This window comes from Malus domestica, chromosome 05, assembly GCF_042453785.1.
Source record: "Malus domestica chromosome 05, GDT2T_hap1".
NCBI lineage: Eukaryota > Viridiplantae > Streptophyta > Magnoliopsida > Rosales > Rosaceae > Malus > Malus domestica.
Window position 1 is genome coordinate 9374440 of NC_091665.1, and position 13598 is coordinate 9388037.

General features: G+C 35.4%; 2 protein-coding genes across 2 annotated transcripts; one reads left to right on the forward strand and one right to left on the reverse strand.

Annotated features, from left to right (window-relative positions):
- Positions 1-965: 965 nt before the first annotated feature.
- Positions 966-3196, reverse strand: LOC139196044 (uncharacterized). Its single transcript, XM_070821706.1, has 5 exons — positions 2995-3196; positions 2328-2777; positions 2017-2210; positions 1306-1545; positions 966-1217 (listed from the first exon to the last, which is right to left on the reverse strand). The coding sequence occupies exons 1-5, from the start codon at positions 3194-3196 to the stop codon at positions 966-968; spliced, it is 1338 nt and encodes a 445-aa protein (XP_070677807.1).
- Positions 3197-10047: 6851 nt separating this feature from the next.
- Positions 10048-10988, forward strand: LOC114824763 (protein SMALL AUXIN UP-REGULATED RNA 12-like). Its single transcript, XM_029101992.2, has one exon. The coding sequence runs from the start codon at positions 10280-10282 to the stop codon at positions 10592-10594; it is 315 nt and encodes a 104-aa protein (XP_028957825.1). The 5' UTR covers positions 10048-10279; the 3' UTR covers positions 10595-10988.
- The last annotated feature ends 2610 nt before the right edge of the window (positions 10989-13598 follow it).

Sequence of the window (13598 nt, forward strand, 5' to 3'; positions counted from 1 at the left end):
ACAGAATCCGTAAATTTCCTTGTTCGCGTTAACGTTTGGAATTTATCATGAAGGAGAAGGATGCCTTTATGATTCTACTCCATTATAATACTTATATCTTTTTCATGATAAACAAAAAAATTAAAATTATAGTAATTTCTTTTAGGGTTATAAAATTATAAAATTAATATTTTGTTTGTCGTGTTGGGTTATCGGGTCGTGTTTGGAATTGCCACGCTTTGCTTGCGCGACCAAAAATTGTTATGTGTCACACAATTATGTTTTAAAATGGTTTTTTAAATTTTTTTTCTTTTGTTTACAATTTATTATAAAATACATACATACCAAATTTATTTGCAATGTAATTCACATACCAGTTTTTCCATCACTCTATATAATGCATTAACCATTTCATGTGTTTTACAAAAAATGTTACAAATATATTGCCTTAAATCTTCATCCGAACTATAATAACTTTCACTTTTATCGCTATCATCATTTTTAGTGTCCCATTCCTCATCATCGATAGGTACGTCACCATCGTCATTTGTGCTCACTGGACCATCGTATCGTGGAATATTACTGAGGTCAATTGTGATCGACTGAATCGGTATTTCGATTGAAGATACTCCTTCTATCTGAAATGGTTCTTGGATAAAATTAGTATCTCGAAGTGTTTCCGCACCACTTTCCATCGAAGATTCAAGACGTTGGTCATCAACATTGTCGATGTCATAGTCAGTACGATCTTGTTTTGGTATAGCATACACATTCCTATGATCCATTTTATGAACAACTTTCCGACCCTTCTCAACTTTAGGGTCATCTAGATACACAATTTGTTTTGCCATGGTTGCTAAGATGTAAGGGTCGTCATCGTACCAAGTTTTGATAGTGTTCAGTGATAGTAATCCATTATCTCTTTTCACACTTCCATGCCTATTTGGGTTTGTATCAAACCTTCGACACTTAAATGGGATCACTTGTCATCGGTCTTTGTAAAGCAATTGCACGACACTAGTTAGTTTACCATAGAATTCAATGTCTGTACTTTCGCCTCCCCCGAGGACATGAACACCGTTGTTTTGCGTACACAACTTGTCATCTTGTGCACCTGCTAAGAACTTGACGCCGTTGACATGGCAACCCGAGTACAATTCAATGTGAATTGGTCCAAATGCGAAGTTATATAACTCTTCAGTGTACACGGGGGAATTCGATGCTTTCAGTTGATTCACCTAATATTAGACAAACATTTAAATTTGTTAGTTCAAGCAACTTAATTGGTACAATATATATGTCCAATACAAAACACTTCAAACTTACATATTCGACAAACCATTGTGGAAACAATTCACGGTGTTTCTTGGCATACAAATGTGAAAGATGTGTCTGCTTCATCATATTTTCATGCTTGTCTAGGTATGACAGTGTCTCATCACAATTGTGGAATACAAACCAATGTGCTACCTCTATGTCCTTCTTGGAAAATGACTCACCACAAATCGGATCTTCGAATGATCGAGCAATTTGGGCAAAAACTGAAAGTTTCTCCTTTCTCACATCCTGTCATTATTGCGAGGAAGATGATTGAAAGTTGTCTCAACATCCTTTAAATACATTCCACAAAATGTAAGCGCCTCATATGCCACCCAAGCTTGTATAATGGATCATTTGGGCTTCGCTTTGTTTCGTACACTTTTCTTCATGTCTCCGAGAAGCCTGCTAAAAGAAAATGATATGATACACATATTACTAATCGTAATATATTTAATATTGATTAATAAAAAAGATGAGGAATATATACTTTTCTATTGGATACATCCATCGAAAGTTGACTGGTCCAGTAAGCAATGCCTCCACTGGTACGTGAACCATCACGTGTATCATACTTGTGAAGAAAGCTGGAGGAAATATCATCTCAAACTTGCATAAAACTTACACAATGTCATGGTGCAACTGATTAACGTTCGTTTTTCGCAACGTTCTTGACGTCAATTGCGCAAAAAAACTGGACAACAACATGATTGGTTTCACCACATCGGCTGGAAAAAGATGTTGAATACCCATGGGAAGTAAGCGTTGCAGAACCACATGGCAGTCATGACTCTTTAGGCCAGCTAATTTACCCCTGTCAACCTTCACGTAACACGCGATATTTGAAGCATACCCATCGGGAAACTTTACAGACGATAAAAACTTTAAAAATTCTTTCTTGTCATTCGGTTTCACTGAACAAAATGCAAGATCCCTTCTGGCTTTATCATTGTCCCTATTCATCCATAAACCTCATCGTATTCCCATTCGTTCCAAATCAAGACAAGCTTTGATCGTGTCTTTTGTCTTACCATCAATATCTGGAATTGTGCCGACCAATGTGTCAAATACATTTTTCTCAACATGCATAACATCGAGGATGTGTCTCAATTTTAGTTTGGACCAACATAAGAGCTCAAAAAACATAGACTTGTGCATCCAGTTCATATGTGTAGAAGGTCTTGTCCTACTGACATTGGTCCCGAAATGAGCAAAATCCAAACGGTTAAGCTGTTCCAAAATCTGAGCACCTGACCATTCTCCGGGCTTGAGGCGATGCTCTTTCTCCCCGTGAAACTCTTTATCCTTCTCTCGCCACTCATGGTCCCAATGCAACCATCTTCGCTGACCAAGGTAACAAACTTTTCCGGCGTGCCAACTAGATGTTATGTTTTCCCTACATACAGGGCATGCCATATAAGCCCTAGTGCTCCACCCGGAAACCATTGCATATGCGGGAAAATCGTTTACAGTCCACATCACTGCAGCCCGCAAAGTGAACATCATGCTAGTACATTTATCATATGTGCGCACATCGTGTGTAAATAAATCTTTTAGCTCATCCACCAACGACCATAAGTATACATCGATTGACCTACCAGAATCCTCAGTTATCAATAGAGTTATCATCATATATTCTTTTTTCATACATTTCCATGGCGGAAAATTATACGGAAATACGAAAAATCAGCCAAGTACTGCGGTGTTGGTTTAAAACCCCAAACAGATTAAATCTGTCAGTGGCAAGTCCTAATCTAACGCTACGAGAATCAACAGCAAGCTTAGGGAATGTTCGATCAAACTTTTTCCAGGCCTCCCTATCTGCAGGATGCCGCATCACATCGTTGTCTACCTGTTTTTCCTTAAGCCATTTCATGTCTGTGGCAGTATGCGTCGACATATACAATCGCTGCAACCTAGGTTTCAAGGGCAGATAACGCATAACTTTTTGTGGGATCTTAGTCATTCTATTCTGAGATGTCATTTTGAACCTCTACTCATTGCATACAGGGCATTTATCCAATGCTTTATTCTCTTTGTAGAATAAAATACAATTGTTTTTACAAGTGTGAATTTTTTTATAACCCAGTCCAAGACCATTCAACACCTTTTGCGCGTGTCTATGGTGTTTCAGCAGACAATTGTCCATCGGAAGCATTCTCTTGAAAACCCCCCAAAAAGTAATCAAAACACTAGTTCGACATACGATACTTTATTTTTCCATGCATTAGTTCCACAATGGTCGTGAGAACGGAAAAGCTCTCGCACCCCGGGTATAACTCTTGGTTGGCATTTTTTAATAGTTTTTCATATTGTTCAAACTTTGCACTGTCCATTGGCGTAGGCACGTCATCTTCCCCTTCCTGATTGGTGTTTGTCGATGCAAATGGAAAAGCATCATTTATAATATCCATGACTTGTTCATTAGGATCCACAATAGGTTCAACATTATCCACTCTTGTGGTGTTTGAAGACAAAGCATTGTCCAATTGTTTCCCATGAAGGTTCCAAGTATTATATGTCTCAATCATTCAATTCCTTACTAAATGAAATCAAACATTTTCAATTGTCTCCTTTACTTGTTGTTACACCTCCTACAAGGACACTAGATTCTAGTTGCACCCGGGTTGTGTGTACGTGCAAAGTCAATAAAATCCTTGATTCCATCCAAGTATTCGTCCGCGCATCTATTCAGGTTCTGTATCCATATCCTATCCATAATTCTTGGAACCACAATAACAATACAACAATCACAACAACTTCATGCAAAATGATAATGTCACCTTATGCCTCTGGTAAGGGCCCTATCCCATTCGAGAATGTATAGTCATGTCACGTAATTTACGGCTACATCAGATTAGATTTCGACGTGGATGAATTTCGGCAGCATCTCGATACAGTTCTTCAGGTGTACAACCTGAAGAACGTACAGAGATGACACCGAAATCTCCACAATCAAAACCTAATCCTTACACCATAAACTGCGCGTCATAACTGTGCATTCACAAACTGTCCAAATAATGAGACAATTCAAGAATTAATTGAACTGCAGTCACGCTTTCGCATCCATGCGCGAAATCCAACTAATCCTCAAACGAGAAACTAAGTTTTACCAAAAATAAAAAAAAGTACGAAGTTAAGTTCAATTAACTCTATACATCAAAACACATATTTGTACGTCACGTACAAATTTAACAACATAATATAAATATAATTTCACAACACAATATAAACAATACAAACTAAGTTCAACATCATTTAATTAGTTTTATATGTTTAAAAAATAAAACGAAGAAAATACCTTTTCAATCGTTCTCCACCAATCGCTAATCACACACAATATCCATATAGACAACGAAATTAATGGCGTTAGTATGAATTTACATTAATACTTTACCGTAACGACAAAAAAAGCTTACCAGACACACCGAGATAGCTCGATCAACCAAAAGAAGAAAATGGAGGGAGTATTAGATGATAAAATTGAGAGAAAATGAAAATGACGGATGATGGATTGAGCAAAATCGAAGGGATGAGTATAGAGGCACAATCTGCAATTTTTTTTGCAGTTTGCCTCTGCACATGGCTAAATCCAAATTAAAAAGTTCACTTTTGGACAAACGATTTTGCGTGACGAATACCTGTTTCGTTGCGCGAACACCATTGCGCAACGAAGATGGTGTTAGTCGCACAAATGACATTTGCGCGATGAAAAATTAAGTATTCGTCGCGCAAGTTTACTATTTATTTATTTTATGTCCTTCACTTTACAATTTATTCTTTTCAACACAATGCGCGATGAATGAATGTATCGTCACGCGATGCATAGTTTTTAATTTTTTTTCTATTTTATTTTTTATTTGTATATATTCTAAAATTTTATTTTATTATAAATAAAAAACTCAAACCTAATTAAACATTAAATTAATTAACAAAACTAATTTACTATCCCAAATAGAAATGATAATTAATGCAAATATTAATACTCATCCACATAACATATATTTATTCATTAAATTAAATATAAAGTCCACAAAATCCTATTAAAAAAAATAAAAAAAAACAACCCTCATCAACTTTAATCCTCTGCCTGCAACACATCAAACTTCCACTGCCAAAAACTTTGCTTGAAAATCCCATCCACATAAATCCATTGCTTCACATCAGTTTCATCAACATCCCAATGAACCTACATTAATGCATGTAACAACAAATTAGTAATTTAAAAAATATTATGTTTTAACAAAAATAATTGTTCATTATTCACCAAACCTACCGATAACTCTCCCAGCATGGATTTCTTCAACTCCTCAGGGACTTTTTTCCAAGACTCAAACTCTGCAGAACAATCCCTCCGCACCAAATTCCCAATGTCATGCTTAAATTCGGTGTACGCCTCATCCAAATTTTTGCCTTCAAAGTATGGCACTTGCTTTCGTCGATACCTCTCTATTTGCACTACAAGTTTTTTTTTTTTTTGCCAGAACCTTCTCCAAAATCGATCATCATTTTTTAAACAAAAAAGTTTTTGAAAACTAGGGCTCTGAAACTGTGTTTATATAGCACTAGGACACCTTTGCGCGACGAAAATATTCGTCGCGCAAGATGCGTCATCAATGCGCAATTAATTGGAAGGTTTGAGCGCATGCTGACCGTACTTTGCGCGACAAATACATGTGTTCATTGCGCAAAGATTCTTTACGCGACGAAACTATTGTCACTTAGAATATTGCGCGACGAATAAAATATTAATAATTTTTAGAATAAATATTTAAGGTATTATATTTAATACCTTAAATATATATTCTAAAAATAATTAATAGTTTAAATATTTATTCTATAAATAATTAATACCTGAAATATTATTCTATAAATAATTAATGCCTTCAATATTTAGTCTATATATAATTAATTACTTAATTCATACAATTATTTTCAGCATAAGTACGATATTCATTGAAGATTGTAAACACATATAAACCGAGGATAAAAAAATTGTGAAGAATAATTGAAACCAACATAAATTGAAACCTAATTAAGTCCAAATACATAATTGAAACATAATTAAGTCTGAATACGTAACATAAAAAAACACCTTAAATTTAAATATTGTCATACAAAACATAAATTTAAAACTACTATTTGGATGATCTTGGTCCATTCCACAAGACTTGATAACATAATCGGTTGTAACCTCCCTCCAACGCATTATCCATCAACTTCATCAACTGTTCGTTCGTATCATCATCAAGAGTATACTTACACTGTTACACATATATGCAAATAATTAATTTCAACATATAATTAACAATCATAAGCTTAACTATTAATCCATCAAGAATAATATACTCACTAATACTTCATCCATCACAGTCTTCTTCACATTCCCAGGTACATCTTCCCAAGAACGCCACTCAGCAGTGAGACAATTATTCCCCATGGCTACAGTGATCGCATGCACAAACTCAAAATGATCCCTCAAATCATGCGGGTTGGCATCACGTACAGTCTCACCCTTGTTCTTATCCGCCATCTTAGCACGAAAAGAATTTTGAAGAATTTGGATAATAAAATTGTGAAGAATTAGGATAGCAGAAATGAATATTTATAGGTGGGTTAGGACCTTTCCACGACGAATCATTTGTCACGCAAACACCTGTATTAAATGCGGTATTAATTCCTCAGATTCACCTGTAGTAAATGGTCAAAACTGACAGGAACTTGCAGGATGAATTATTGGTCGCGCAAATTCTCCATTTCGTCGCGCAAGTTTTTCATGCCACCCCACATTTTCTTCCCCACTTTACGCGACGCCAAAGATTATTCGTCGCGCGAAGTGTCCTTGAGCGACGAAACTCTTCGTTGCGCAATTTTTTGAGATTATTCGTCTCGCGAAGTGTTCTTGCGCAACGAAACTATTCGTCGCTCTATTTTGCACGACAAAGTTTATTTTTCGTAGCTCAAGTACATCTGGCACAACGAAATATCATTCGTCACGCAAGCTATTTTTTCTACTAGTGAAAGTGAGGAATGCCTAACAAAGGCAGCCCAAGATAAGGGAGAGAGAGATGGAGGCTAAGAAATGGTTTTGGTGGGTAGAGAAAATGAGAGGAGGGAGAGAGATGGAGATTTAGGATTTCAACATTGAGGCTTAAATGAGAAGAACCCAACTGAGCACAAGAGAAATTAGAGAAAGGAAAGCAAAAGGATTGAGGATAAAAAAAACCCACACCTATGTCGGTTGATTCTTTGTTGATCTATTTTGAAGGCTAGGAAAAAATGGATTACCTTCCTAGCTTTAACTCTCATGGAAAATTTACATACCATTTGTAAATTTCTATTATTTAGTATTTAGAAAATTTGTCTATAACTCTCCAATAGCCGATCTTTCCTTCCTTTACTAAAATCCTAGATCTAAAAAATTCATAGTCGCCAGCCTCAAGCTCTGGATTGGGGCCGATGACAGCCTCTCTCCCCATTTTCTTAGCCTTGTTCTTTTCTCTTCATATGAATTGTTGCAAATCTATTACTCAATTAATATTTCTCGTCCATAAGTGTCTTCTTAGTTTGTAGGTCTTTCCTGATGAGTATTTTGATGATGATGAGCACAAAATACATGGGATATACACTAGTTAATTCCTTGTCAGTTTCTCTTTAGAGTTGGCACTGATCGTTGTCAAAGATTGTCCTCGTGTTCGTTATATTGAATTTTTTTTCTGTAGAATCTTTCAAGTTCTGAACTGCAAAGTGTTTAAGTTTTTCATTAGGAATTGAGTTTCTTTGGCTTTGGAGTGCCTTCTCAATCTATTGAGTTTTGGTGTGGATGATTTTAATATTTGGATGCTTTCATTTGCTTGTTTTAAGACATGTCTCACCCACTAATACGGTAACAACTAATTGGATCATGTTGGCTATTTATTGTTTTGTTTTAAAAAATAAAACGAAGAAAATACATTTTCAATCGTTCTCCATCAATCGCTAATCACACACAATATCCCTATAGACAACGAAATTAATGGCGTTAGTATGAATTTACATTAATACTTTACCGTAACGACAAAAAAAGCTTACCAAACACACCGAGATAGCTCGATCAACCAAAAGAAGAAAATGGAGGGAGTATTAGATGATGAAATTGAGAGAAAATGAAAATGACGGATGATGGATTGAGCAAAATCGAAGGGATGAGTACAGAGGCACAATCTGCAATTTTTTTTGCAGTTTGCCTCTACACATGGTTGAATCTGGATTAAAAAGTTCACTTTTGGACAAACGATTTTGCTAACGAATACCTGTTTCGTTGCGCAAACACCATTGTGTGACGAAGATGGTGTTAGTCGCGCAAATGACATTTGCGCGACAAAAAATTAAGTATTCGTCGCGCAAGTTTACTATTTATTTATTTTATGTCCTTTACGTCATTTGCGCGACGAAAAATTAAGTATTCGTCGCGCAAGTTTACTATTTATTTATTTTATGTCCTTTACTTTACAATTTATTCTTTTCGACACATTGCGCGACGAATGAATGTATCGTCGCGCAATGCATAGTTTTTAATTTTTTTTTTCTATTTAATTTTTATTTGTATATATTGTAAAATTTTATTTTATTATAAATAAAAAACTCAAACCTAATTAAACATTAAATTAATTAACAAAACTAATTTACTATCCCAAATAGAAATTATAATTAATGCAAATATTAATACTCATCCACATAACATATATTTATTCATTAAATTAAATATAAAGTCCACAAAATCCTATTAAAAAAAAAACAACACTCATCAACTTTAATCCTCCGCCCGCAACACATCAAACTTCCACTGCCGAAAACTTTTCTTGAAAATCCCATCCACATAAATTCGTTGCTTCTCATCAGTTTCATCAACATCCCAATGAACCTACATTAATGCATGTAACAACAAATTAGTAATTTAAAAAATATTATGTTTTAACAAAAATAATTGTTCATTATTCACCAAACCTACCGATAACTCTCCCAGCATGGACTTCTTCAACTCCTCAGGGACTTTTTTCCAAGACTCAAACTCGGCAGAACAATCCCTCCGCACCAAATTCCCATTGTCATGCTTAAAATTCATGGGATATGGACACTAGTTAATTCCTTGTCAGTTTCTCTTGAGAGTTGGCACTGATCGTTGTCAAATATTGTCCTCGTGTTCGTTATATTGAAATTTTTTTCATACTGCAAAGTGTTTAAGTTTTTCATTAGGAATTGAGTTTCTTTGGCTTTGGAGTGCCATCTCAATCTATTGAGTTTTGGTGTGGATGATTTTTATATTTGGATGCATTTATTTGCTTCGTTTAAGGCATGTCTCACCCACTAATACGGTAACAACTAATTGGATCATGTTGGCTATTTATTGTTTTGTTTTAAGTCTCTTTTAATTGGGGACCTCTTGAATCTATTCCAAAATAACCTCTTTAATATTTGCCATCAGTTCTTAATATTCAAACATTATAATACAACTGCAATTGTCTCGCCTCAAAATCAGAATTATAACATAATGAGAATGGCATATCTTAGTCCAAAATACAAATTTTTTCCATCGGGAAAGAGAGGGTCCATGTTGTCATATGGAGGGTCAACATGCAAGAGTAAACCCAATGGGCTTGGCTCCCACCATGTTCTTGCACACATACACACTGCAAAACACCCGTGGTATGTCCTTTCCTCCACACTCCACATGACCTACCACTCTCTCTCTCTCTCTCTCTCCATAAATACCCCGGTCACCCTTCACTCACTTCACCACCAACAGCTCTCTACTACTCCACTCTCTTATCCTTCCTACCACTCTCTCTCTCTCTCTCTCTCCATAAATACCCCGGTCACCCTTCACTCACTTCACCACCAACAGCTCTCTACTACTCCACTCTCTTATCCTTCCTTTTCCCCATTTCCTTTACCTAAAAAAAAAAACACCACAAACCAAAAACACAAAACAAAGAGAAAGGAAATGGGCATCAGAAAACCGAACAAACTGGCTCAAACCGCAGTGCTCAAGCAAATCCTGAAAAGATGCTCAAGCTCGGGAAAGAAACATGGCTATGACAAAGATGGTCTTCCCATCGATGTCCCAAAAGGCCATTTCCCAGTTTACGTTGGCGAGAACAGTACAAGGTACATTGTTCCCATCTCGTTTTTGACACATCCTCAGTTCCAATGCCTCCGCCAAGCCGAAGAGGAATTCGGTTTCGATCACGACCTGGGCCTCACCATCCCTTGCGAAGAAGTCGTTTTTCGATCCCTAACGTCGATGCTCATGAGATGATATCACTGCATATTTTTAAGGTCAAGAGATTTGTGTATGGGATTTTCTTGGAGAAGAGATGACCAAGATGAAGCTTCGCTATAGATAGCTATAGCTTCTCTCTTTTTTTAACATCTTTTTCTTCATTTTTCATCAATCTTGATCTTAATTTGTTGGTGTTTTTTTATACTTTTATTCTTTTGGGGGTTGTGAATGGAGGTTTGTTTTCAACCCTTTTGAGATGTTTGATTATTGACCCTAACTTGAAACCCATTAACATAAAATGGGTTTGGTTACATTTGTAAAGTTTGAGATCCATTTTACTCACAGAGGTAGATTGTTATGTTCCCTGTGAAACAATTACTACTGTTTTTAAGGAATTAAGGACAGCTTAATTGACTGTTTGCCTTATAAATTAAGCCCCTCTCTCTTTCTCTTTCTCTATATGGCTTGAAGCAGCAGGTAGCTTAGCTACGTGAAATACAAAATCTTGAGTCAAATCACATACAGGAGCGTCTATTAGCTAAAAAAAGTAGTACCCAAAAACATGGAAAGGGTTCCTCTCCAATCCATTCCACCAAATTCATCTCATCAATCAATCCAGATTCTTGAAATTTGATTGAATAGCTAAAGTTATTATAATTTTTAAATAGACCCTCTATTTTTAGTGTTAGATATAATTTTATAGGTCTCCATCTGTAAATAAGCTTATTTGTGTTGTAATCTTATAAGCAATTCAATGTGTGGATGACCAACCCACTAAAATCCCACTCATCCCACTATACAGTCCTCCCACTGCAACTTTGTCTAAAGTTTTGTCTATAAAATTGATGAGAAGGAGGATACACAGATGGACATACGGCTGTGAAGAGAGAAAAGAAAGAAGGAAGAGAGGAAGAAGAGAGAAGCCACAAGGCTCATGGCAGAGAGAAGAAAAAGAGAGGAGAGAATAAAGAGAGTTATCTTTGTAATCTTATTATTTCAGATTATAAATGAAAGCATCACTACTGCCCCGAGGACTTACTACAGTCACACTGACTGTAGAGGAACCTCGTAAATTTTGTGTCTTGTTTATTTATTCCACTACACACATCGTCAATTTTACAACACGTTATCAGCACGAGAAGCTCTCATGTCAGTGGAAAGCACAACGCCACAAATCATGTTCACCTCTGTCGCCTGGAATCTCACAAATAAAAAAATCCTTTCATTGCATCCTAAAATTTTTATACTACTGATTTTCTTGAAGCAAATATATATATATATATATATATATATATATATATATATATATATATATATTGTTGTATGACTGTATATCATCCTTTGCATAAACAAAAGAGTACAGACTCAAAATTCATAGAGAATCTGACAGGCTTGTAAACAGCCTCGGAACTTCAACTTGCAAAACTCGGATTGGAATATTTTCTTCTTCAAAGTTGTTCGTCCACCCAGTACCTACAACATATCAAATTTTCAGAAAAAAGGTACGATCATCACAGATGCCTGAAATGACAAACCAGCTTCCAATTTTGGCAGAAAATTGGACAGGCATCTTATGAGTACCAAAACTACATTTCGGTAGCTCAGATCAAAATTATTCCTTCACGAAAGTTGTTCGGTATCCCCTTATCCATATCATACTAAAATCTGAGCTAAATCTAACGGTTTGATCTTCTCATAAGTTGCAGACACTCTTGACTCCAAAACTTATGGGAACCGTTTCGACTTTTTCAAAACTCACGGAGGAGGAACACCAATTGGAGCTTATTGTTACTATTATTTCCTGAGTAACCAAAATGACTTCAAAACTGTGAAATAAAAATAAAAGGAATCAAACAAAAGAAGTGGCAGACCAAGAAAAAGAAAAAAAACAGAAGATGAGGACTTAATCATTGCATTTTTCTGTTTCGTAATGAACAATATATCAAAAAGTCACACATTCATTTTAGCAAAAAAAAAAAAACAATCACATAATTGTTGCTTACCTCCATACAATTCACATGTCTCAATTCTCAGACTCATAATGTTATAGCATACATACTATTCTTCTTCTTCTTTGTCATAAAATGACAAAAGCACTCGCATTTATCAATCAACACTTACATGAACAACAACATGCCAACAAAAATTTGACTTGAAAAAACCTCGTTGTCATATGTTTTATTATTTTGTTGATGTGATGTGCTCAAAATAAATGGTTAGATTGGCCCAAATGTTACATTTTTCATATATAAATTGACAATGTTGGTGGCAGTGTCACTCTTCTTGTATCCAGATAAGCAAACAAAATCAACAAAAACATAGAAAATCAACTCACAAATGTAATTATATGAATGCAAGATGACTCAGCATCTTACTTGATAATATCAAACTCGTGTCTATGATCCTGATAAACTCTTTACAATACAAAAAAAAAAAATCACTCTTTTTCTTTATATACAACTCAGGCTAGGAAACACTAAAACACAACCCCTAAACCCAACTGAATTAGATGTAAAACATGTCTCAATTGTTGCTTACCTCCATACAATTCACATGTCTCAATTCTCAGACTCATAATGTTATAGCATACATACTATTCTTCTTCTTCTTTGTCATAAAATGACAAAAGCACTCGCATTTATCAATCAACACTTACATGAACAACAACATGCCAACAAAAATTTGACTTGAAAAAACCTCGTTGTCATATGTTTTATTATTTTGTTGATGTGATGTGCTCAAAATAAATGGTTAGATTGGCCCAAATGTTACATTTTTCATATATAAATTGACAATGTTGGTGGCAGTGTCACTCTTCTTGTATCCAGATAAGCAAACAAAATCAACAAAAACATAGAAAATCAACTCACAAATGTAATTATATGAATGCAAGATGACTCAGCATCTTACTTGATAATATCAAACTCGTGTCTATGATCCTGATAAACTCTTTACAATACAAAAAAAAAAATCACTCTTTTTCTTTATATACAACTCAGGCTAGGAAACACTAAAACACAACCCCTAAACCCAACTGAAT

What these genes read in the sequence shown, in the direction of transcription:
- LOC114824763 (XM_029101992.2), top strand. Translation starts at nt 10,280, where the DNA reads ATGGGCATCAGAAAACCGAACAAACTGGCTCAAACCGCAGTGCTCAAG.
- LOC139196044 (XM_070821706.1), bottom strand. Translation starts at nt 3,196, where the DNA reads ATGTCGACGCATACTGCCACAGACATGAAATGGCTTAAGGAAAAACAG. An exon ending in GGTTTTAAACCAACACCGCA is followed by an intron (nt 2,778 to 2,994) that starts GTACTTGGCTGA and finishes TGCGGGCTGCAG; the next exon opens with TGATGTGGACTGTAAACGAT. An exon ending in ATCTTTTTCCAGCCGATGTG is followed by an intron (nt 1,546 to 2,016) that starts GTGAAACCAATC and finishes CAATAATGACAG; the next exon opens with GATGTGAGAAAGGAGAAACT.